Source organism: Colossoma macropomum, unplaced genomic scaffold, assembly GCF_904425465.1.
Source record: "Colossoma macropomum unplaced genomic scaffold, Colossoma_macropomum, whole genome shotgun sequence".
Classification (NCBI taxonomy): domain Eukaryota; kingdom Metazoa; phylum Chordata; class Actinopteri; order Characiformes; family Serrasalmidae; genus Colossoma; species Colossoma macropomum.
The window spans coordinates 25159721-25187489 of record NW_023494807.1 but is presented as its reverse complement, the minus strand read 5'-3'; the positions used below and the strand labels follow the sequence as shown (position 1 = coordinate 25187489).

Sequence of the window (27769 nt, the reverse complement as noted above, 5' to 3'; positions counted from 1 at the left end):
GAGAAACTCTGGAGTAATAATTTTGGTAATATAAGTGATATTAAAAGTCAAACAAGCATTGTGTCTCAACATGAATTACTCGACCAAGTAATAACTGAATAAACTGTGTTACACAATGAATGACAAATCTCTCCACAAGGCGAAAACTGCTCTCTCTGAACACTTAAAGAGATGGATAATCCATTTCAAATATGACAACCAAATAATGCCATATAACAGTTCAGGCTTCAAATCTCATTTTTTGCTCTCAAAAGCGAAATGTGTTGATGGAACCACATTTTTGGATAAATGCCATGCTGTCAAAAAAGTAAAAAAAACCTTCAGCTTCTTAATGTGCAGACTTATTATTCAGTTACCAATCATAAGACTTATTATTCAATAACTGGTATAAATCACTCGATAACTACACTGCAATAATAATAACAATATGTAAGTTATGTGCTTGTTAGAGTGAGGAACTGAAGTGTGGGCCAAAATACGAGTCTTTAAGGTTTAAGAGGTTCAAAATAGTGCTGGACAATTTTACAATATTTTATTGTTATTGTGATAAATTATGTCACAATATACTTTTCCCAGCATATCATGGATATTGTCAGTATAGAACACTGGCCAACTGCATGTTTCTTTACTGAAAGAGCACAGTTAGTCCTGTTCATGTGGATTTTGTGCAGTTCAGTATATGACAGGAAGTAAAAAATTACTGTACATTTTTAAATGTGACTCTGTAAGTTCCAGCTTATCAAACGTCAGAAATATCTAAACTAAACTGTGATAAGTAATGCAAAAGAACTGTGATGTTATATTTTGCTGCTGTCAGAGAAATCAAACGTCTTCAGCTACAGCATGTTTAATCTTTTACTTTGATTATGTTTTATCAGCACAGGACCAGCACAGACATCAGATCACTGATGCAGGACCAAACGAGTGAAAATCTGAGCTGCACCTGCTCACACACACACACACACACACACACACACACACACACACACACAAAGACACACGCAGACACACACACGTACACCCAGAGACACACAGATACATATGCGTACACAAAGAAGCACACACACACACAGACATATACAAACAAAAAACACGCAGACACAGACACACACACACACGTACACAGACACACATACGTACACAAAAGTATGCAGACACACACACACACATACCAACACACAAATACACACACATACAAAAACATATACACATGTACACACAAGATACACACATATACACACGCACACACATATACACTCACACACACAAATGGACATACACAGACACATACACCTACACATACTCACACACACACACACATACAAACATACAAAGGCACACAAGTACACACAGACACACACATTTACACACACACACATTTGTACAGACACACACACATACACATGTACACATAGAGACACACATACACAGAAGTACACACACACACGCTCACACACACACAAACATACAAAGACATACACAAAGACACAAAAGTACACACGGATGCACACATACAAAAACAAACACACGTACACACAAGACACATACACAAAGGCATACACACACACACACACACACACACACAAAAAGACACACACACACACAAAGACACACACACACAAACTCACAAAGACAGTACACATGTAATGAGTAGAAACAATCAGTGTGGACTGACGTGTTATGTAAGACAGTGAAATCATAAGCTTGCACTGACCCAGTGACAGAGTTACCTAACTGATAGACAGATATGAGAGAGAGAGAGAGAGAGAGAGAGAGAGTGAGAGAGAGAGAGAGTGTGAGAGAGAGAGAGAGAGAGAGAGAGAGAATTAAGGCCAGGTAGGCTTAATACTGTGTGATGTGTGCATATTTAACAGAGCTTAGGCTACAGGAGAAAGAATAAAAATGTGTGTTACAGGATTATTATTATTATTATTATTGTTAATCATCATTATCATCATCATATAAAAACATTTATGCAGCAGTTTCCATTTACAACCTTAAAAATGAACACAAGAAGAGAGAAAAGAATACAGTCTTATGCAAAGGTTTGGGCGCCCCTGGTCAAATTATATGTTTTGTTGCTTTTCTACAATAAGTTAACACATCTTCTACAGAGAACACACTTCTGCACATTTTAATACACAATAACTGTTTATTTGCTGAATTTAATGTATTGGAGAAAAATAAAAATGTCACCTGTATAAAAGTTACAGCGCATTATTTTATTTATAGATATTCCAAAATGTTAAACTCAGCAAATAAAAATAATTTGTGCACTACAATTAGCAATCAAATGTCATATTTACGTTTTGTTCCCTGTAGAGAAGGTGTTAACCTATTTTCACTTAGAAACTCAACAAAACATCTGATTTGACTGAGGGTGTTCAAACGTTTGCCCACAGCTGAAGATGTAAAAACACCTGCAGTAAAATGTCAACTAAGTGAAAAAGGGCGAAAAGACTGAAAACAACATAAACAGATAAAATTAATATTGGTTATTCTAAAAGGCAGTAATTTTGCCTCTTCATGTTGTGCTATTGTAGGTGCGTAGGATGTTCCAGAGTGCGAGAGATGAGTGACAACACACACTTCCCACATTCCATGACACTCATCTTTAACGCTAGTGTTCATCCCTAGCACAGGACACACATCTACACACGCTGCCACACAAAAACACACACTCTCACACCCACACAGAGAGATTAACAGCGGTGGAAGGGATCGTGGCACCGCTGACACAAGCCAAAACTATGTCACAGTTAATCCCCTCTCGCTCAAAATCATCTTAATAACTTCTGTCAGAGCACTGCACACTCGCCTGTTCTAGCTATAATGTAATTATATTCATAAGGCTGCCTGGCCAGGCCTGCACTGACACACTTTTTATTCTACTGCGCAAAAAAAGAGAGAAACTCACTCAGTAGTTACAGAACACTGTCAGCTCTATGGAACTTGTGTATATTTTATATTCGATATATAGGCCATTTCATATATGTCCTACATACTGTGCAAGACCTGGCAGACCATCAAAACTGTTCCCATCAGATAAACAGCACACAAAGCTTTCATCTCCATCAGAGAGAGGAGGAGCAATCCACAGGTGTTTCTGTCCATCCTTCCACTGTGAGAAGACAACTCAGTGCTGTCGGTCTGAAAGGGTGTGTAGCTGTCAGGAAGCTCTTACTGAAAAAAGGAGACAGACATCAGACAAAGAAGCTGCTGGTGTTCTCAGACCAATGGACTGACCACCCCAGAGTCCAGACCTCAACATCGTTGAATGTGTTTGGGATGACTTGGATCGTGAGACGCAGGAAATTCAACCAACTTCTAAGACTGAACTTTGGAGGTGTGGAAAAATATTACTGCAGGTTTCTTTGAAAAACTGAAAGCGAGTCTCTTGAAAACAGTGGACAATAATTTGTAACAATGCCAAAGGATGGACGCACTAAATAAGAACACATTTAGTATTATATTTAGTTGAGGCTGTAATGTAATTTTTTGTTAAATATTGGTTTTCTGATTTTATTTCCTGACGCAGAAAAATAAAGAACTTGTACTTAATGGCTGTTTTATATATACATATTGCAATGGTGTTTTTACAACCTCACTTCCAAAAAAGCAGAGACAGGGCGATATGTACGTACATATGTATGATATATATATGGCTGTTGTTGAAACAAAACCTTGTATCCCCATTTTTTGTCATTTTTTCAGTTTTTGACATAATTGAAATTTATAAATTTCATAAATTTCATGACCAAATGACTTGGAAAAAAGTCTGGTTCCACTGACTTACATTAAAAGTAAAGTAGATTTTTTCCTTCTCCTGTAAAGTTACCATTTTGGAGACGAGGTTTCGTTCAGACAACAGTGGTAAATATATATATCGAAACAATTAATTATATATATGTAATTATTAGGCATCCAAGCATCATGCTGGCACCCTATTGCTTTTGTTTGGATTTTGTCTCTTATTATGAATATGTGTAATGAAATGGAGGCAGAGCTAAACAGGCCTGACCTTTATCCTGAGTGACGGTTCACTTCGCTACATTATTTGAAGCTAGACTGATTGTGCAAGACGTGAAGATTAATTGTAATGTCTCGCAGTGACCCATAAAGCAAAAAGACTTTTCATACTGAAATGGGGATTACTCTCACACACACACACAGACACACACACACACACACACACAAACACACACACACACACACACACACACATACACACACACCCTTGTGAAGGTCAGAACACACAAAATCAATGACCTCAATAAGTGGTTTCTTTAAGCTGCTAATAGACCTTAATGTAAATGTGCAGCTGCTGATGTCAGTAAAAAGCTGGATGCATGAAGGGAAACATTTCCACAACAGCAGATTTAAACTGGTCTGACTCGCCGCATATTTCATAAAGAAATGGGTGCACCTACAAGTAGCTGCACTGACTAATCAGAATGAGTATTTATATATATAGCATATGTGTACATACCCACACAGGAAGGAATGAGAGAATATGGACCTTATGGAGTCTCCCTGAACATAGTACACTCCATCAACCCCACAGTGTACTACAATCTATAACATCAACAGTTGCGGTGTCAATACTAATGGATGAACAAATGGTCTGAAACGCAGCCATTTGCCTTTTTCCCCTCTCATAGTGGTCTCCTGGCATGCCTAAGCAAATCCAGTGCCTTGTAAATGTCAGCGGCACCATGGGACTTTTTTAACTATCCGTAACCCTGATCCGTTCAGACAGCGGTGGGCGGACTGAGGTGGAACTGAAACAGGAATCAATAGCTGAGTGAATGACAAACTTCCAGCTTCAGCACTTAATGTAAGCTACACTAATGTGCTCAGAATGAAGATATTATACTATTAGGAAGCTCTTTCACCACTAAACCAAGCAAATCATGTATATAGGATACACACATACAATATGTGCTCACTGGCTGCCTAAATAGGAGCATCTAGTGGGCAGTATAGGCAAGAATTTAAATAATCCATCCATCCATCATCTAAACCGCTTATCCTTCTGGGTCGAGGTGGGGTGCTGGAGCCTATCCCAGCTTCATTGGGCGGAAGGCAGGATACACCCTGGACAGGCCGCCAGTCCATCGCAGGGCAGACAGACAGACATACACACACACTCATACTCACTCACACCTAGGGGCAATTCAGCACATCCAATTGGCCTGACTGCATGTCTTTGGACTGTGGGAGGAAACCGGAGTACCCGGAGGAAACCCACGCAGACACGGGGAGAACAGGCAAACTCCACACAGAAATGACCCTGGTCACCCGGCCGGGAATCGAACCCAGGCCCTTCTTGCTGTGAGGCGACAGCGCTACCCACTGCGCCACCGTGCTGCCCAATTTAAATAATGGGATAATTAAAATTTCGCATAGTTTCAGGATACATGATGGTATATATATATATATATATATATATATATATGTATATATAATCAAATAAAACCATTTCTCCATCTCTCCATCTTTCCTTTCTGTCTCTCTACCCATCTCTCCATCTTTCCTTTCACTCTCACTCTCTACCATCTCTCCATCTTCCCTTTCTCTCTCTCTACCTGTCTCTCTATCTTTCCTTTTCTGTCTCTCTACCCATCTCTCCATCTTTCCTTTCTCTCTCACTCTCCGTCTCTACGTCTTTATTTTCACTCTCCCTCTCTCTACCATCTCTCTATCTTTCTTTTCTGTCTCTCTACCCATCTCTCCATCTTTCCTTTCTCTCTCACTCTCTCTACCATCTCTCCGTCTTTATTTTCAATCTCCCTCTCTCTACCATCTCTCCATCTTTCCTTTCTGTCTCTCTACCCATCTCTCCATCGTTCTTTTCACTCGCCCTCTCTACCATCTCTCTATCTTTCCTTTCTGTCTCTCTACCCATCTCTCTGTCTTTATTTTCACTCTCACTCTCTCTACCATCTCTCATCTTTCTTTTCACTCTCACTCTCTCTACCATCTCTCCGTCTTTCTTTTCACTCTCACTCTCTCTACCATCTCTCCGTCTTTCTTTACACTCTTACTCTCTCTACCATCTCTCTATCTTTTCTTTCTCTCTCACCCTCTCTACCATCTCTCCATCTTTCCTTTCTTTTACTCTCTTTAACCATCTGTCTTTCCTCTCTCTCTCACTACCCATCTCCCCATCTTTCCTTTTTCTCTCTCTACTCATCTCTCCATCTTTTCTTTTTTTCATACTCTATGTACCCATCTCTCCATCTTTCCTTTTTCTCTCTCTACTCATCTCTCCATCTTTTCTTTTTTTCATACTCTATGTACCCATCTCTCCATCTTTCCTTTCTCTCTTTCTCTACTCATCTCTCCATTTTTTCTTTCTCTCATACACTCTGCACCCATTCTTTTCTCTCTTTAACTCTCTCTACCCATCTCTTAATCTTTCCTTTCTCTTTTACTCTCTCTACCCATCTTTTCATCTTTATTTTCTCTTTTACTCTCTCTACCCACTTTTTTTTCTTTTATAGAACTTTCTTTCTTTGATGCACCATTTAAGGTGGAATGGATATTTTGAATAAGAAAGGAACTTCAGCCTAATTGAAGTCATTTGTCTCGTATGTGTGTTCCATACTCTCATTCCTCCAAACATCAGACTTGCTGGACACTGCTGGAATTTGGAGAATATTACAGTTATACTGCTCTCAGTGGGAGCCGGTCCATGGCTTATTTTACACAAGGTGCTGAGACTGTGGCCTCGTTTGATGCAGCTGACCACATCAGATGGCCTCTCCGGTGGTACAAGAGGAAGAGTGGTAGTCATTCTAGTATCCATGTTAGGTTAAGGCTAAGCCCAAAAGACTGGCCATTCCTTTAAGACCGCTGCCTCAAAACTAAAGCCAACTACTTCAGATGAAATGAAAAGATTCTCCGCTCCAATGGTCCCGTAATCTTCTCTTGACCATGTGCTACTCTAGCCCTTCAGCGGTCAGTTTTTGACCACTGAGCTGCTCTTGGTTGGATATTTTTGGGTGGCGGTCCACTCTCCACCCAGCAGTGACACTGACGTGTATAACAACTCCACTAAGACTACTGCGTCTGATACACTCGCACCAGCGCCAGCACCGGCACCACACACACTACTATGTCAGTGTCACAGCTTTGAGAGTGGCCCTGTGGTCAGAAACTGACCAATGATGAATGGGTCAGCCTGTAACTGTACAGCTATGTAGTGGAGCTACATGGTAGGTGTTCCTAATAAAAGTGTACCATAAGTGTAAGATGGATGGATGGATGGATGGATGGACAGATAGAGAGATAGATAGATGATGTCTGTAAGAATAAAGAAAGGAAGAAAGAAAAAGAAAAATGATGAAAGACAGCACAGAAAAAGACAATGACAGAAGATCTGCAGTTGCATTCCCGTCACACTCCTTTCCCCCCCCACCCTCCCATCCTTCTCTCCACTTCTCTTTCTCTCTCCATCCATCTCTGTGACAGGCGTGCTGCTCTAATGGTATCAGTGGCATTGTATCAGGACAAGCTTGTCTGTTAATTTGTGGCTGAGTCTGTGATGGAGAGACAAGTGGAGGAAGAGAGAGAGAGAGAGAGAGAGAGAGAGAGAGAGAGAGAGAGAGATGGGGAGAGAGAGGGAGAGAAAGAGAGAGCAAGGGAAAGATGGGGATAGAGAAAGAGGGGGGTGAGAGAGGAAGAGCGAGAGAGAGAGAGGTGTACAGCAGTAATAGTCAAGGGAGATAGGTTCAATTCTGTTTAATTGTATTTGTCCGCTTTGACAAAGCGATGAACGACTGAATTAAATGAGCGCGAAAGGAACGAGTGCGGGCTCTGCCTTAGGGGTTTATGGGTCTTTTTTTCCTCCCTGTTTTTCTGCTGACGCATGTTGTTCACCAGCCTGTTCTCTGGACGGCTCAATCCATCTCTCACTGCACTGCCCTTTCAAATGACCACCTTACTCTTGTCTCTCTCTCTCTCTCTCTCTCTCTCTCTCTCTTTCTTTCCCTCTCTCTCTCTCTTTCTCTCTCTTTCTTTCCCTCTCTCTCTCTCTCTCTCTCTCTCTCTCTCAACTTCCCACCCATCCTCTCCTCACTATCATTACCTACTTCTCCATAGCTCTCTCACTCTCACTGCCCATCTCTCCATCTTTCCTCTCTCTCTCACTCTCTCTACCATCTCTCCATCTTTCCTCTCTCTCTCACTCTCTCCATCTTTCCTTTCTTTTACTCTCTCTACCCATCTCTCCATCTTTCCTTTCTCTCTCACTCTCTCTACCATCTCACCATCTTTCCTTTCTCTCTCTCTTTACCTATCTCTCCATCTTTCTTTTCTTTCTTTTATCCTCTCTACCCATCTCTCAATCCTTCCTTTCTCTTTTACTCTCTCTACCCATCTCTTTATCTTTCCTTTCTCTCTCTACCCATCTCTCCATCATTCCTTTCTTTCTCTCTAACATCTCTCAATCTTTCCTTTCTCTCTTTTACTCTCTCTACCCATCTCTCCATCGTTCCTTTCTTTCTCTCTAACATCTCTCAATCTTTCCTTTCTCTCTTTTACTCTCTCTCTCCATCTCTCCATCGTTCCTTTCTCTATCACTCTCTACGCATCTGTCCATCTTTCCTTTCTCTCACTCTCTACCCATCTCTCCATCCTTCCTTTCTCTTTTACTCTCTCTACCCATCTGTCCATCTTTCCTTTCTCTTTTACTCTCTCTACCCATCTGTCCATCTTTCCTTTCTCTTTTACTCTCTCTACCCATCACTCCATCTTTCCTTTCTCTCTCTCTACCCATCTCTCCATCCTACCTTTCTCTCTCTCTACTTTCTGTCTCACTCTCTACCCATCTCTCCATCTTTCCTTTCTCTCTCACTCACTCTACCCATCTCCTCATTTTCCTTTCTCTCTACCCATCTCTCCATCTTTCCTTTCTCTCTCACTCTCTCTACCCTTCTCTGTATCTTTCATTTCTCTCTTTCTCTTTCTACCATACCTCAATCTTTTCTTTTTCTCTCTACCAATCTTCCCATCTTTCCTTTCTCTCTCTACCATCTTTCCTTTCACTCTCCCTCTCCATACTTTAATTTTTCCTTTCTCTCATACTCTCTACCATCCCTCCATCTTACCCTCTCTCTACCCATCTCTCCCATCTTTCTTTTCTTTCACTCTCTCTACCCATTCCCCCGTCTCTCTCTCTACTCATCTCTCTATCTTCCCCCCCTCTCTGTACATCTCTTCACCCCATCTACCCTCTCTTTCCTCTCTCATTCCCCACTTCTTTGTCTTCATCTCTCACTCAGTATAGTTATCCCTCTCCTCATTTGTTCTACTTTGTCTCTCTCTGTCGTTCACTCTCTATTTCCCCATTTCTCTCTCCCTCTCATCCATTATTTTCTTTTTTCAGTTCAGTTCAGTCAGCTCTACTGGCAGGACCATATTTAGCTACTGTATTGCCAAATAACAAGAACGAGCATTAAGAGCTCAGAAGTCCCAGTTTCAATTACAGAAAGCTTTATCTAGAAATAGCACATGAGAAAAAACAGCAATGATATTGGACAAGCATAGTCATAAATCTTTTGAGTCTATGAGCGAGAGTGTCATGTTTGGGTGAGTCACTCACTGTTCATCATACTGCCACAGACGGATATACACATTATTAGGTACACATACCATGTAGGCGGCCACTTAATTAGAAATTCCACCATACATGGTTGTTGTTTCCAATAAAATGGCCAAGGAGTTCTCAACCCTTATATTGTACCTATTATTAAGAAGGTATAATAAACTAACAGACAATTACAACCACCATCTACATAGGTGCGATCTGTAGGTTTACAGTTACTGACTGTAGACCATCAATTGCTGCACAATTTATCTGCGCCCCCAAACCATTGCTCAATTGAAAAAGACCACCATAGGACCACCACTGATGATTTTCAGCACAGCAATGACTTTGTAGTGCCATGTGGCACTGATATGAGTCAATCAGGCATTCTAATCTCAAGTAAAGCTCCACCTTGCTGGTGTACAGTTTGAGACTGTAGCCCATCTCTAGATGGTCATCCTCCATCCCTTCATCAGTGGTCAGTTTCTGACCACAGAGCTGCTCTTGGCTGGATATTTTGGGGTGGTGAATCCTTCTCAGCCTAGCAGTAACTACCTTGTCAGTGTGACAGATGTGCTGAGAATGCTCCACCACACAGTATCCTGTCAACAGTGGTCCTATGGTGGTCCCTTACCACTGTATAGGGTGTCTGATAAATTGTGCAGCAACATATGAGCTACAATTAGTAATTGTAAACCTACAACCTACATGGTAACCTTTCAATAATAAAGTGATCAATGAGTGCAGGTACAACGTATATGTTTCCAATAAAGTGGCAACCAAAGTCTTTCTTTCTGTTCTACTAATAAGATGGACAGTTTGTGAAAGTCATATTTTTTCCCTCAGTAGTGTCTCAGACGCTTCTCTACTCATCTCAGAGTTACATTATACTCCGCACAAAAGGCTTGTAACCATTCACAGAGCACCGAACATTCATACTGATTAAACAAGACGCTAAAAAGGATCTTCACAGAAGATAATGAATCGTTCCACATCGGCATCTCTCTCTATCTCTTCAGCACTTCTGTACAGGATGTTAAATAACCAGGCCCAAATCATCCAGTCTGTTTATTTATCTATAATAGATTTTCTACTTTCCTTTCCTTTTTCCCAGGTTTTTTTTTTTTCTCAAGAGCACATTTGCTTGAGTGAATCTCGTTTCAGGGCTGAGGAGCTGCAGGCTAATCTCCAGAGATGAGATGTTTCTTTCTCAATTTTTTGGGAAATGAACTGCCAAAACCTAAATAAACAAAGAAATTTAGACATAAACAAATACTTCCTCAGTTCAAAACTCTATAACTACGATCCCAGTCACACGTTTGGACAAATCTATTCATAGAGTATTTATTATTTTATCTTTTATTAACCTTTTATTATTTTCCACATTTTAGAATAGTGAAGACATCAGAGCCAGGAAATATCACACATGGAATTATACAATAACCAAAAAAACTACACTCTTCCAATGAGTGAATTCAATTACTTTAATTGCTCTGGAGCAGCCAAACACAAGCCTAAGTTAACCATGCCCAGTGCCAAGCGTTGGCTAGAGGGGTATAAACCCCCCAGCACTGTGCTGTGCAGCAGTGGAACTGTGTTCTCTGGAGTGATAGAGCTTCAACCAGTACTTGGGATGAGCTGGAGTGGCAAACTAATCAGAACCAATTATCCAACACTAATGCCTGACCTCACATTGCCGAGCTAAACAACTGCCCATCCTGTGCGGCCTGATGCTGTAACTTCATGTGTCTTAATCGAGTGCTCACTGCTCACCAGCCCTCTGTACCAGTCTGACCACCATAGAGCTTCCTGCTGTACGACACTGTGCAAACCTCACCTGCATGAACTGACCCTCGTGATGATGCTGCTGCTGCATTTTTTAATCATAGACATTACTACTTCAGATTTTCCCTTTTTCCATATGTTATACTAATGATCAAATCTTGACCAGAGGAGAATTGGTTCCCCTGTTGAGTCTTGGTTCCTCTCAAGGTTTCTTCCTCTTGCTTTTAGGGAGATTTTCATTGCCACTGTTGCCACTGACTTACTCACGGGGGGCTTTGACCCTGGATTTTTCTGTAAAGCTGCTTTGTGACAACAACTGTTGTAAAAAGCGCTATATAAATAAATTTTGACCTGACTTGAGCAACGCTCTTGTGACTGAGCGCAATCAAATCCTCACAGCAATGTTCCAACATCTAGCGTAAAGACTTCCAGAAGAATAGAGGCTGTTACTGCAGCAAAGTAGAACAAACTCTCATTTAAGACCCTTGATTTCAGAAGAAACATTGGATGAAACCCACTTTGATGCAGGTTTACTGTTTCTATTTTAGTAGTAGTAGTACTAGCATCATTCTGCATACCTGGATCATCCGACACATCATAGTTTAGTATCTACTCAGTATCTTTCCTGATATAGAAAGCCTATATCACTAGTGCAAATGAAAAACCTGTAATGCATTACTGAGTGTTGCTGAATTATTGATCCACTGTTGTATGTAATCCCTGAAAGACGGTGCTGTAAAAGAAAAGGAGCCGTGTGATATCAAGGAAGAAACACCAAGATGGATTTCCTATTATATTTCCTATTGAATTTCATCTTTCTAAACTTTCAAAAATTCACCTGGCACCAATTCAGCTAGTTATATCGTAGGATACAGTGACTGGACACCGCCAGACGTGATCACATGCACATAGGCATGCCAGCCTCAATAAAAACTGCACACTGTCAGCTTCCCAACACTGGAATTTATGGCAAGGATCTTGTTCAGATATTGTGTCCAAGGCCATTGCACAAGAAAACATAACCCGGTATAAAAAGCATAAGCATAAATCTCTGAGTAAATGGACAGGCGTAACATGGTCTGCTGATTATATTATGTAATACAGTCTGATATGGTCTGATGAGTTGTCTTTTACTCTTTTCCGTCTGGACGTGTTTATGTTTGGAGAAGCAAAAGGATGCCTTTAACCCACGATGCCTGTTGCCAACTGATCCAAAATGATATGGACAGCATTCTCGTAGGAGTCATTAGATCCTATTATTGCCTTGCACGGTCATAAAACGGCTAACGGATATGAGGCTATTTTATAAGGCCAGGTGCACCCTGTGGTGCACACACTATTCTCTCACGATGTGCCCATATTGCAAGACGATTAAGCCCCCATACCCACTGCTAAACAAAGTTAAGTGGCTTCATGAACACAAGGATGGAACCTAATGCCTTCTAATGTCTCTGCAATCTCCAGATCTAAACATCATTGAACCTTTATGGGACATTTTAGAGCACAAAGTAGATTTCTATCTCCTTCATTCTGCAAGGATAGTCTAGTATCACATTGCACGGTTTAAGACTTGAAGGCAGGGCTGCTGAACCACTTAAAGGACTGAGGCTGTTCTGAAGGCAAAAATTACTCTGTAAAATAATTTTTAGCTAAAAAAAAACTAGTAAACCTGGTTGATCTAAACATTTTGTGTGTACTGAACTTTAAATGATGAGTTGAAAAAGGCAAAATCCTAATTATAGTTCTGTTAATAGTAGAAGTTCAATAAACTCAACAATTTAATTCAACCTAGTTTATTTACTTTTTTAGTGTAGGTGCTTCATGTTAGCACACTGTTTGATGTTTCCATTATTACGTACACCCCCTGTATATACTCTCCTTCTACTTTATTGTAAACACCTGCCTTGTACTTCCACTCACTTGCCACTTTATCAGAAACACCCACCTTGTACTTCCACTCACTGGGCACTTTATCAGAAACACCCACCTTGTACTTCCGCTCTCTGGCCACTTTATTAGAAACACCTGCCTTGTACTTCCAGTCACTGGTCACTTTATCAGAAACAACAACCTTGTACTTCCACTTACTGGCCACTTTATTAGAACACCTAACTTATACTTCCACTCACTGACCACTTTATTAGAACACCTACCTTATACTTCCACTCACTGACCACTTTATCAGAAACACCTACCTTATACTTCCACTCTATGGCCACTTTATTAGAAACACCTACTTTATACTTCCACTCATTGGCCACTTTATCAGAAACAACTACCTTTTACTTCCACTCACTTGTCGCTTTATTAGAAACACCTATCTTGTACTTCCACTTACTGACCACTTTATCAGAAACACTTATCTTATACTTCCACTCATTGGCCACTTTATCAGAAACAACTACCTTTTACTTCCACTCTATGGCCACTTTATTAGAAACACCTACTTTGTACTTCCACTTACTGGTCACTTTATCAGAAACACCTACCTTATACTTCCACTCACTTGTCGCTTTATTAGAAACACCTACCTTATACTTCCACTCACTTGTCGCTTTATTAGAAACACCTACCTTATACTTCCACTCACTTGTCGCTTTATTAGAAACACCTACCTTATACTTCCACTCACTTGTCGCTTTATTAGAAACACCTACCTTATACTTCCACTCACTTGTCGCTTTATTAGAAACACCTATCTTGTACTTCCACTTACTGGCCACTTTATCAGAAACACGTACCTTGTACTTCCACTTACTGGCCACTTTATCAGAAACACTTACCTTATACTTCCACTTACTGGCCACTTTAACAGATACACCTACCTTATACTTCCACTCACTGGACACTTCATTGAAAACACCTGCCTTATACATCTACTCACTGGCTACTTTGTCAGAAACACCTACAGACTGTAGTCCATCTGTTATTGCATTTGTCAGCTGCCCTCTAACCCATTCATCACTGGCCACATTCTGGCCACAGTACCACTGTTTATCAGCAATTATTTAAGTGGTGGACCACTTTCAACACAGCAGTATCACTGACATGGTAGAGTGTGGTGCTACTACGGTGCTGTTACTGGAGTTTTTATACATGTCTAGTGTCACTGTTATGCTCAGAGTGTTCTACCACTCAAAAATATCCAACCAAGAGCAGCTCTGTGGTCAGAAACTGACCATTGATGAAGACTAACACAAACTGCTTATCAACAGGTCTCTAACTGTACACTGTATAAATATGAGTAAGTATCCTTCAAATACTCAGATATAGGACACCTGACAGACAAGATGCTGAAAGGAATTTATTTATGACTCCCTTTGGCTATCCCTAAAGAAAAAAAAGTGTGTGTGCACGCGTGTGGGTCTGTGTGTGTGTGTGTGTGTGTGTGTTCCTGGCAGAATTGAACTCTTGCTGTAAGCAATTAATCATCCAATATAGCTGCGCTAACCACAAACATATAAAGCAAGGCTTATGTCTGTGACATAATGATCCTGCTCCAAAACAGCCCCCTCCTGTTCTAAGTGATTTGCATAGCGACAGGAAACAGCCAATAGGAATACACAATAGCACAGATGTCCTTGTCGCCAGTGACATCAGCAGGGGTGACCTCCAATCCAGGAAATAGCTCTCATGCATGAATTGAAAAGCTTCTGTCTAATTGAAACTATTCCCTCGCTATCTGCAAATGTGATCCGCTAATAGCCCCCCAACTCACACACGCAACGCTGCTGAGCAAACTCAGACACATGGCCATATCTGATTCATTCAGCTTAGGGAGAAATAATTAGCGGATGCTAGGTTTCAGTGATAGGGCCTAATACAATAAATCAGAAGAGACTGTAATCTTGTTCAACACATATAACACTAGCATGGTGTTATAGCATTCATAATGAGAAAATGCATCTACATAAATAAGTGTAGCTGTGTATCATGCAGCTCATTCCCTTGGAATTATAAGGTTCTATCTGCATTCTGAGCAGTTCTGAGATACTGAGCTTCAAAGATTTTGGATTCCAAATAGCAAAACTGATATGTTGAACACTCTCTTTCCTTCATGACAATGTCAGACATCCTAAATTTACTCTAATTCTAATGTACAATATCAAAATCTTATCAGATTTGTAAATTTGTTTTTAATTTTTTTTTTGGAACAGGTCAAATGCAGACAGAACCTTCTAATGATGAGAACTCACTTTCTGCTTGGAGTTATAAGGTTCTATCTGGTAAAACATGAAAAGAAGTGATGATTTTCAAGGAACAAACAGTTTATACTGGTGATTTGTTTTAAAACATAAAATCTGTGTTGCAACATAGAAATGTAATGCTTTCTCTGACATTTACAAGACATTTATTTTTATTATTTGTTTATTTTTTTATATAACATTTATTTCTCATTTTAGGATAAATCATCTTTTTCTTATTCAAAAAAGCAGATCAAGTATAAAAGCCAGTGCTAAATATTTTGTCCAGTGCAGAGGTCAGTTTTGGGTAGGAACCATTAGTTCACTATACTATATACGCTGGGATAGTTTACTATAATAAACTGTCCCAGCGAGTAAGTGTAGCAGGTCAGTATAAAGGCAGTGTGAGGTTTTGTTTTATATCAGAAATGTGACTCTAATGAACTAAAATGTTTTATTTTGGAAGACTGAAGAAAAAGGAGTGCTGGGTGAATGAATGGAATTCATGTTTATGTTGTAATTAAGAGCCCTTTTGTTCAAATGTTGACTATTTAATTACCTTTAAGGCTTAATATTTATAAAATTTAAGACTATAAGACTTTTTATGGAGCTGTAAGAAGACAGGCAGAGTTTCAGCAACATGTTTTCATGTTTCACTAAGTTTATAAACTCTTCCCACAGTCACTGAGCAGTGTGGCGACATGACAAAGAAGCAGAATCTGATTGGTCCTCTTGCGTGTATTCGAAGTGCTAAATGGCCCGCAGATAGAACCTTATAGAACGAAGTCAGAGTTTGACTTTGGAGAAAGAAGCTTTTTGTTTTTTGAGATAAAGGGTCCAAAAATGCATAAAACTTGAAAGAAAAAAAAAAAAAGAAAAACACCTTGCATAATGTTAAGACGTTGTCACTGAAAAAGAATACATGAAAAACTCAATTTTGACAAAAATGACAGATAGAACCTTCCAAGGGGACGAATTGGCTACAGATGTATTTCATTTTCAATGCAGAAGGAAGAGACAAACAGGTAAGGTGTAGATCATCGCTTTCACACATTTTAGTACACACACCCCTTTATTTAGTGAATTCAGCTACTTTACAGTAACACAGGTGTAAAATTATGCTTGTAAAATCTCCATAGAGTAGCACTTTTAATAGAATTCTCTAAAGCAGCTGCACATGAGCCTAACACCTCCATGCTTAATGCCAAGTGTCTGCTAGGGGGGTATAAAGCCCCCCAAAATTGGGCTGTGGAACAGTGGATCTGTGTTCTTTGGAGCAGAAATCAATTTGGGATGAATTGAAGTACCGTTTGTGATCCAGAACTGATCATCCAACATCAGAACCTGACCTCACCAATGCTTGTGTGGCTGAATGCAATCATACAATAATTATGTCCTATAGAAATATATAAATACTATATTTATGCTTAAAGCCATTGATCTGATTTATGGGAACTAATAAAATGTCCCCATAAAGTCAGACTTTTCCCATTTTCCTAAAGAGAAAGGTTTCTCTCCCCACAAAGAGACTCAAACAAAGAACACACACACACTCTGCACCACCTATACTTAACCTCGCTGTTGAATCTGTGATACACAGATTGTAAACAGTTAATTACACGGTATCCAGAGCCAATTCCAGGCACGCAGTAACACTTCATTTCAGTGCTCTTTAACCACAGAATGTGGAATATGGGGATAACATGCATAGTGAACAGCTCACGCACGAACACGGGCATAGCAGAGAGCCTATAGCTCAGATCAGGGACAGATCAGGGTCTTATGAGGCCCCTGTGCACCAGTGTCTTTGGAGGCCCTCATTTTTTCTTTCTTTCTTTTTTTTCCTCTTGGAAGCACTGCTATTGCAACACTTCCACTCTTCCATTATTCATTCCCTTCTGCATTTAGTCCTTTGTATCTGCTCAAATGCTGTTAATTCATCTAAATTGTATCTGCAGTGGACCGTCTTGAATCTTTGAGGCACTGTGATGTGAGGCTCCCCAAGGCCCCTCGCAATCAGAGGGCCCTGGGCGCTGACCTTACTGGATGGATGGACAGGTAGATGAACATATGATAGGATGGATTAACAAATGATATGATGACAGGTGGATGGACAAATGAAGGGAGGAATAAAATGAATAGGCATGAAGATGGAGAAATGGATGGATGGATGGATGGATGGATGGATGGAAAAATGGATGGACAGATGAAAGGATGGATTAACAAATGGATGGATGGGATGACAGGTGGATGGATGGATGAAGGAATGAACAAATGGAAGGATGAATAAACTGAATAGGCATGAAGATGGATGGATGGATGGATGGATGGATGGATGGACAAATAAATAGGTGTAAAGATAGATGAACAGACAGACAGGTGGATAGACAGAAGGATAGATGTATAGATGGCTAAATGTAGAGGTGTAGAGGTGTAGACGTGTGTGCTGTGTGCTGTGCTGGGTGGTAGTTCGGGCAGTGAAGTCTCTGTAATCTGCTGTAGAGTGAAGTTGGAGGGCGAAGTCCTAAAAATATTATCACACCCTGCATTTATACACACACACACACACACACACACACACACACACACACACACACACACACAATAAACTAAAGCAGATGTGTTGCTATGGGACAAATATGGTGTTTGTAAGGCTGGCATTTAAACATTCAGAGAAGCTTTCTGAACAATGTCTTTCACAGCTCTCTCTCTCTCTCTCTCTCACTCTCTCACTCACTCACTCTCTCACTCACTCTCTCACTCTCTCACTCTCTCACTCACACTAGGAAAAAAGCACTGAAAAAGGATAATTTTTTTTAATTAATAAATGTAATACAAATCAATAGCAGTAAAATGCTACTGAGTAAAGCATGGATTTGAAGTCACGCAAAACACTGATAAGTAATTTGTTAATTAATAAAACCTATATGCACAGTTTTTTCATGCCAGACCACTTAAATCTTGCCACTGCACAACTTTCGCTCTCTCTTTCTCTGTATATCATCTCATCTGTTTAACTGTGTCCTATTAAAAATAAAAAAAAAGAAAATAGAAAGAAAATACAAAGAGTAAAAGTAAAATAAAAACAGTAATTACAAAATACAATGATATTAATAGTAAAAATGCTAAGGATTGAATGCAAAACATTTAAACTAATAAAATAGTTATTTTAAATGAGCAAAACATTTAAAAAAACAAAACATGACAAGACAAGACAAAAAAAAACAAAACCTGCATCCTGCACTACCTTTTAATGGCAAGGTGCCTAAATCTTCTAACTGCATATCTCTCTCTCTCTCTCTCTGTCTCATTTACTGACTCTCTCCACATTTCACTCTTTCCACAACACTCACTCACTCTACGCACACCCTACACCTGGTTTCTTTCTCATACACATCCACACACACTCACACAGGCAAAAACGTACACACAACCCTACACTGACACACCCAGAGTCCTCTCTCTCTCTCTCCCACACACACACACACAAAACACACATTCTAACACGGCCTCACATCACTAACACCTAGAACAAAAACAAACTCCAGTGTGCATGGCGTTCCTCCACCGTTCAGCTTACACTGAAAAGATCATCAGGACTGACACATACAATCCACAGTCTCGAGCTGTTTCTTTAGTGATGGACCTTCTGCTCCTGAGTGAGTTTCACTAAACTGTTTTAGCAACATCATACAGTCGCCTAAACCGACCCAAAACATCATACAATCGCCAAAACGGACCCAAAACATCATACAGTCGCCTAAACCGACCCAAAACATCATACAGTCGCCAAAACTGACCCAAAACATCATACAATCACCAAAACTGACCCAAAACATCATACAGTCGCCTAAACCGACCCAAAACATCATACAGTCGCCTAAACCAGCCCAAAACATCATACCAACGCCTAAACCGGCCCAAAACATCATACAGTCGCCTAAACCAGCCCAAAACATCATACCGTCGCCTAAACCGGCCCAAAACATCATACAGTCGCCTAAACCGACCCAAAACATCATACAGTCGCATAAACCGGCCCAAAACATCATACAATCGCCAAAACTGACCCAAAACATCATACCGTCGCCTAAACCGGCCCAAAACATCATACAGTCGCCTAAACCGACCCAAAACATCATACAGTCGCATAAACCGGCCCAAAACATCATACCATCGTCTAAACCGACCCAAAACATCATACAGTCGCATAAACCGGCCCAAAACATCATACAATCGCCAAAACTGACCCAAAACGTCATACCGGCCCAAAACATCATACCATCGTCTAAACCGACCGAAAACATCATACAGTCGCCTAAACCGGCCCAAAACATCATACAGTCGCCTAAACCGGCCCAAAACATCATACAGTCGCATAAACCGGCCCAAAACATCATACCGTCATCTAAACCGACCGAAAACATCATACAGTCGCATAAACCGGCCCAAAACATCATACCGTCGCCTAAACCGACCCAAAACATCATACAGTCACCTAAACCGACCCAAAACATCGTACAGTCACCTAAACCGACCCAAACATCATACAATCGCCTAAACCGACCCAAACATCATACAATCATCTAAACCAACCCAAAACATCGTACAGTCACCTAAACCGACCCAAACATCATATAATCGCCTAAACCGACCCAAACATCATACAATCATCTAAACCAACCCAAAACATCATACAGTCACCTAAACCGACCCAAAACATCGTACAGTCACCTAAACCGACCCAAACATCATATAATCGCCTAAAGCGACCCAAACATCATACAATCGCCTAAACCAACAGATCAGGAAAAAAGCTAATTTGCCCAAATGTAGACAACCTGCCAGAACATGTTTGGTGTTACAAGGCTACAAGGCTAATGTAGGTGTATAGGAAGCTTATATGCCATCACTAAGCATCAAGCGAACTTCATGCTTAAATCATCACACACTTTGACTTATCTATAAAAATAAAAACATGTATGTCTATAACATAGCATTTATTTAGCATAGCATTTTATTACCTAAAATAACCAATGAACTAACATGTCTTGAGTTTTTATATGTAATACTGAAGATGGTAAAATAGTAATAAAACCTCTGGAAAATACCTTTTCTCCCGGGGACTACTTATTTAAAATCTTATCTAAAAACTATGTCTCAGGCATCAGACAGCATATTCATAACTATTTCAAGTAGTTGGAGCTTGGCCTATCTCCAAACTCCACACACACACACACACACACACACACACACACACACACACACACACACACACGCACACAATTAGTCCAGGACCAGATTCTCTGATTCAGCTTCTCCTCCCTAATCCACAGCCCATGGAAAATAATCACTGCCCAAGCATCCTCACCACAGACTCACCACCACTGTGTATGTGTGTGTGTGTGGGTGTGTGTGTGGATCTATGATCCTCTTCTGCATACTTCCCATAGTGTCCCAAACGTCAGCCACCACTGCTGGCAGCGCAGTGTACGTGTGTGTGAAGTTGAAAGCAGAGAAAAGGAGTGAATGAAAGCAGAGATTGTTGTTTCAGATGGAAAACAGTTTATAGAAACTCTGCAGCCGCCTGACTGATAAAGCAGCAGCACTTTACTCACAATGTGAACACAGCATAAACACCACTACTGCACAGAGACACACACACACACACACACACACACGCACACACGCACGCACGCACGCACGCACACACGCACGCACGCAGCATAAACACCACTATTGCATACGCACACACACATGCATGCACACAAACACACACACACAGAGTCATATGCAAAGATTTGAACATCCCTGGTCAAATTGCATGTTTTGTTGATTTTCTAAGTGAAATGAAGTTATCACACATGAAGGCTGAGGGGCATCAATGAGAAATCTGGAGCCAAAATTTGCTCCTCAAACTAGCTGACAAGATACCAACTACTTTTTTGAAAATAAGACATTCTTGTTAATTTATTTTGGATGATGGTGTTGAGCCCGTGCAGTAATTTTCACTACAGAAGTGTGTCTGTTTTTAATGAAGTGCCACCTGAGGGCCCAAAGATCATGGCTAGCAAATACTGGTTTTAGGCCTTGTCCCTTGCACACAGAGATTTCTTTGGATTCTTTGAATCTGTTAATGATATTGTGCGCTGTAGATGGTGAAATCCCCAGGTTCTTTGCTAATTTACGTTGAGAATGTAAGATTATTGTTGAATTGCTGTACTATTTACCCACACAGCCTTTCACAGAGTGGTGAACCCCTCCCCATCTGAAAGAAGAGATGCTCTTTTTATACCCAATAATGTTACTGACCCGTTGCCAATTAACCTATAAATATATCGCTGTTGTCGGAACAAAACCTACTGTCTCCAAAATGATAATTTTACAGGAGAAGACAAAATCTTCTTTACTTTTAATGTAACTCAATGGAACCAGCATTTTTTCAGTCATTTTGTGCTGTTTATATATATATATATATATATATATATATATATATATATATATATATATATATACAACAACATTAACGACAACAACAGCATCACAAACTTTTAACGAAGGGAGGAAGGCGTGCAGCAGTTTTGCATTCCACACCCTTACATTTACATATGGAGGTGCACACACACACACCCACACACACACACACACACACAAACACACACAGTCAATGCTTTTAGCCCATGAGCTGCCTAAAACTTCAAATAGAACAAGTATCAGCTTTTAGCGTAAAAGCTTTTGCCGCTTTACTGTCAAACTCTACATCACTTTTCTTTATAATACCGACACTGCAGTCTCTCTTATAATGTAGCTCTGAAGTTCATTTCTCTAAGACAGTAAAAAGCCTGCCTAAAAAATGAGATGCTTCATATTTAATGCACACCAGATCACCATTCCCAATGCCGAGTGTCAGCTCGAGGGGTAGACAGCCCCCAGCACTGGACTGGAGAGCAGAAGAACTGCTTTCACTGGAGTCTCCATCCAATACCTTTGGGATAAGTTGGAATGCTGTTCGTGATCCAGAACTAATCATCAACTAACTGATGCTCTCGGTACTCAAATCTGTATGCAATCAAATCCTCTCTGCAATATTCCAACATCAACCTTAAAGGCATTCCCAGAAGAGTAGCGGCTGTTACTGCAGCAAAGGGGGAACAAACGTCCTATTAATACTCTTGATTTTAGAAGAAGCCTTAGATGAGCAGATGTCTGCAGCATGTGAACATAGTGGTCTGGTAAACACAGTGAATCAGGAAATCTTGAATACTCCGTTAATTGGTTAATTATTCAAGTAGTTTTCCAAAAACAACTTCACTCATAATAATATTGTGCTAATCTAACGAAATCATCTTCAAATCTAACCTGTCTCACGCTGCACCATCCACTGATGCTGACTGGCTAATCCACCGCTACTGTGACAGCTGTGATAATCTGCCCCATAAACCAATCAATGCGCTGATTTTGGGAGTCTCTGAGCTTTTCCAGCAGAAAGAACCCTGAGTTCCAGACAGTTGTGCTGCGGTATTTGGCATTTCACTCTGGACCTTTTTTGGTAACAAGCTTAGACAGTGCAGTCAGAATTTAATCATTGTTTAGTGCATTTGAATGTTTAAACATCTCTAAATGTCAACGCTAAATGTCGACGCGTCCATGCCTGGACATATTTCAGAACTTTCTGGAGCTTTTAACGAAGACAGGTTGAGACAGAGAGAGAGGGAGGGAAAGAGACAGGAGAGAAACAGAGAGTGAGAGAGGAGGCTGTTTGTTTGTCATTCTGTTCTTCTTTCTTCCTGTTTTACTTTCTTTCCTTGTTTCTTGTTTCACACACACAGAGGTGGGGGAGAGAGGGGGAGAGAGAGAGAGAGGAGAGAGATGAGCAAGAAAAGAGAGGGAAGGGGGAGAGAGGAGAGAAAGACACAGAGAGAGAGAGAGAGGGATGGAGAGAGAGAGGGAGAGAGAGAAGGAGAAAGAAAGGCCTAGTCCCATTTTAAGCCCTCGCCTGTACCACTTAGCCCTTACCCCTCCGTTTTGTGTGTTCACGTCTAGGGGTGGGGTGTCCCGACTTTTGTTGAGATAGAGGGGTAGGGTGAAGTGTTAGGGGAATAGAGTGTTATGAGAAAAAAAGAAAAACAGGCAAGATGGCTGCAACCAAAGAAACACACAAATGTGAGAATTTTCTCTGTTAAAAAATATGATAACCATCGTATTATCTTAGTTTAATGTCATTTCAATTCCTATTTTTCATTACAAGAATAAAAAATGGCTAGTAGTATGCTGATGTCTAGGTAGCTAGCTAGCTAAGTTTTCCATTCCACCTTAAATGGACCATTAACCATTTAAGGTGGAATGGGAAAAATCAAACAAGAAGCTGGCGAATAGCTGACTTTAGCTTCATATCACTGAAGAATTAGGGATGGGTGATAATATATAATTGTCCCCCCTCTTTGAAGGCATATGATGCCCTAAATGTAACTAAAGCCCAGCAGTGAGGAGCTGAACTTTACCCTGCTCTGCCATCACTGCAGACTGGCAGGATCGCCTACAGAGCAGCGCTAGTAGCCTGTTAGTGAAGTAATGTTCTTCTTTATTTGAGGGTCCCATTTCAACCACTACCCCTTGTAACTCAGTTCCAAGGTGAAACTCAAAAACAAGGATAGGGGTAAAAAATAAGAAATGGGATTGGGCCAAAGCGATAGAGAGAGAGAGAGCAGGTTGTCTTTCTTTCTTACTTTTCCTTAAATCTCCAAATACACACAGAGATGTGAACAGCATGAATGAAGAACTCTCTCTCTCTCTCACACACACACACAGACAGACACATACTATATGTGTAATTCAGTTGGGAGCCTGATCAAAGCAGCTCTCTCTAAACAGCACCAGACTACCGCTAAATGTCATTGAGGGAAATGACTGTATCACCAGTCTGCCGTAAGCACACGTCTCAATCCAAAATCCAGTGTCCTTAATAGGGTGCATAAACTTATACGACACCCTATGGATATGCCGGAACTGGAATTAAACTGTTGCTGTCACATATCCTTGCTAAACATGATAAACAGACCATAACAATCAAGACATAAACACAGCCACTATTACTTAAAAGTTTGTCCCCCAAGCTCAGATGTAGTCAATCAGGCAAGACATGTTTAGAATATCGTCACAAAGAAAATCAGGTATCTCAACTTAAAATTTTGCTGATTTAAATTATTTTACATCATTTTAACACCCTAGCTGTCCTTTACATTGTGTGGAAATCTCATGATGTATGGACCAATAGAAATGCTCAAAAATCACTTGGGATAAAATCTATTCACACTGACTTACATTGAAAGTTAAGTGGGTTTTTGTCTTCTCCTGTAAAGTTAGTATTTTGGAGATACTTGTTTTTCTTAGGACAGCAACGATAAGAAGAAATTAGAATTGCCAATTAGAAATTCCATTGTATGACACTGTTATGAAACATACAAAATTCTGTGTTCAAGCTGGCTGCTCCTACTGTTTTATCTATGCAACACATTTTTGACCTATTTTATAGATAACAGTATGTTATACAGTGTCAGAAACCACAGAAACAATTTACTTGAGATTACTAAACAACTGGACATGGTCTGAGGCAACTGTGTGATGATTTAGACATGCAGTCTGCTAATTTATTATTATATAGTGATGACAGAAACTAGATGTCTAAAATGTTTAATGCCTCTAAAAGCTACACAAAAAGCTATTACATTTAACGGTTAGGAATATGCTGCCTGATGCCTGAGACATTTTCATGATAGTTCTGACACAAGCTTTTGAGCTAAAATGTATTTTTAAACGCATTAATGGTGGAGAGGTACATGTAGAGTGTTGTAGGGCAAAAGAATACCCAAAGAAAACATTTTTTTTTTTACTTTGAATTTTATCGAGTGCATGTTTACATACATGTTTAGGTTTCAATCCAATCATAATCAGACTTCTGCAGTTATCTGATTATTCAAAAGGTCATGTAAACAGCATATTCCACTGTAAAAATTCGATTATGAAATCCGATAAAGAAAGCTGGATGTTAGCTCAGTAATCAGATTTCTGATGTTAGCGCATGTAAACTCTTACTCTGATTTCTTTCGGATTTCTCAGTCTGCACATGTGAGAAAACAGACAGCGGTACCAGAAATAAGCAAGCAGCGTTGCCGTGAGAAGCAGCAAAGCACTTTTGGAGAGACACTGAAACCAACTACATGTTTGACAAAATGAAGGATTTAAATATTCTTTATTTTCTAGACGATGTATGTTCATATTTTCAGGTAAAGTGGTGCAATTATTTTTTTAAACTGCGGCATGAAGTTTGATTTTTATGTTTATGTCACGTCTTATTCTGTGAGTTCATTTGCCGGTTGCAAAGCAGAAATCTGATAACTGCCTGACTCTTGTAGACCCCGAGTTTCCCCATTATCTGATTACTTTGATCTGATTACTGACAAAATCTGATTTTCTGCACTTATCATAATTAAGTGCATGTAAACGCACTCATTGTGAACATCACATATAAAAACCTGGAAGACACATGTAGGTTCACTGAAGGTTTTGGAGGGTAAAAAAATGGCTATATTTGTGTTGTAGACACTGTGACCCCTGGTTTCTATTGTCACCATTGTAATGAAATACAGGTTTGTAAATTTCTATACAATTAACCATTTCACATCAAACCACTCTGAATGGCTTTCTTTAACAAAAAAAAGGATTGAATTATGCAGAAATTTGGAAAAGTTGTTGGTTTAAGTCCAATGTAAACCACAAAGGCCCAGTGTAGCTGCAGCTTTTTATTGTAATAGACTGGCTAACCACATCACACAACCGCCTCAAACCACGGCTGGTTGTTAAGTTGTTAAATTCTCCATTTCATTCTTTTTGCAAAGATACAGTGAAAAGAGAAAGAGCCACTTTTGATTTTGGCCACTAATCATGAACTAGGATTAAAATCCATGAGCATGCAGCAGAAGGGCAGTCATGTTGGACTTAGCTTCCAATGGTCAGTTTCCACACACCCTGCAGATAAACAGTGGGCTCACTGGCCACTCACCATCAAAGCTCTTGTACTGGCTGTTCAGCGAGGTCTGCAAGGTGCGTCCAGATTCTTTCACCTGGACCTCAAACTCCCTCTTGCTGAGACTGGACAGATCATCCTCCATTTGGCTTGTACAACAGGTGTAGTCCTGTGGACACACTCGCAAGTGCTCACCTACAGAGAGAGAGAAGAAAACACTTCATCACCCTCCTGTACTAAGAATGTTTCAGATTTAATGAAGACAGTATAGTCTTACATTAACTACAGTGTAAAATTAGACCTGAAAATGAAACTAATAAACAAAAATATGCTCAGTGAAGTTCTGCTGTGAAGGCCCCTGCTGTCTCCCATCTTACTCAGTAGCTATAAACTAGGGCCTGAGCAACATACGGCATCATTCACACAGCTTTATCAGTGTCTGAGGATTCAATGATTTTTAAGCTCATATGCTAGTCTGTACAGAAACTACTAAACATCTGCTCATTTCTCCTACTTTAATATGGGTTGAACTAGTGTTTGAACAATAAAGACCATCTTTGTTTGACCAACTAATTTTGCCCTTTGTAAAATTGTGCATTAAAGTGTGTTCTTCACTTAATTTCAAAATCAATAAAACATGTCACTTGACCAGGGGCACTGAAACCTTTTCATACACTGTATATGTGCAGTGTAAAAATGTAGGTGCTAAATTTACTGAACTGTGACATTTTTGAACATTTAACTATATGTATTTATATAATAATCACTGCTGTTGGAACAAAAAAAACAAAAAACCAAAAAAAACCCAAAAAAACAAAAAACAAAAAACAACAAAATATATATATATTATATATATATATATATATATATATATACACACACACACATTTATATATATCTATATCTATCTATCTATCTAACTATATTATATATATATACACACACACACACACACACACATATTAACATAAACATTGCTGAATCAGTCAGAATCTTCGTGAAAACTGCGTAACTGAGTTTTACGGAGACATCTCCTCTGAACGTTTGGTGAATGAAGCCCATTGTTTGTTTCAAAACATACTGTTTATGGTCCAAATAGGACAACTAAGCTAATAAAAACAGCCTGTTTTAAATTAACTGTTTTTGTCATAATATGTTTATTTACATATATCCATCTATTCAACC

At 39.8% G+C, this 27769-nt stretch overlaps 1 protein-coding gene across 1 annotated transcript in view; it reads right to left on the bottom strand.

Annotated features, from left to right (window-relative positions):
• gpc1b (glypican 1b) overlaps positions 1-27769 on the bottom strand; it is a 148779-nt gene that overhangs the window by 40651 nt on the left and 80359 nt on the right. The window contains exon 2 of the mRNA XM_036555901.1: positions 26621-26779. Within this exon, the coding sequence (XP_036411794.1) occupies positions 26621-26779 (159 nt within the window). The remainder of the gene's footprint in view (positions 1-26620; positions 26780-27769) is intronic.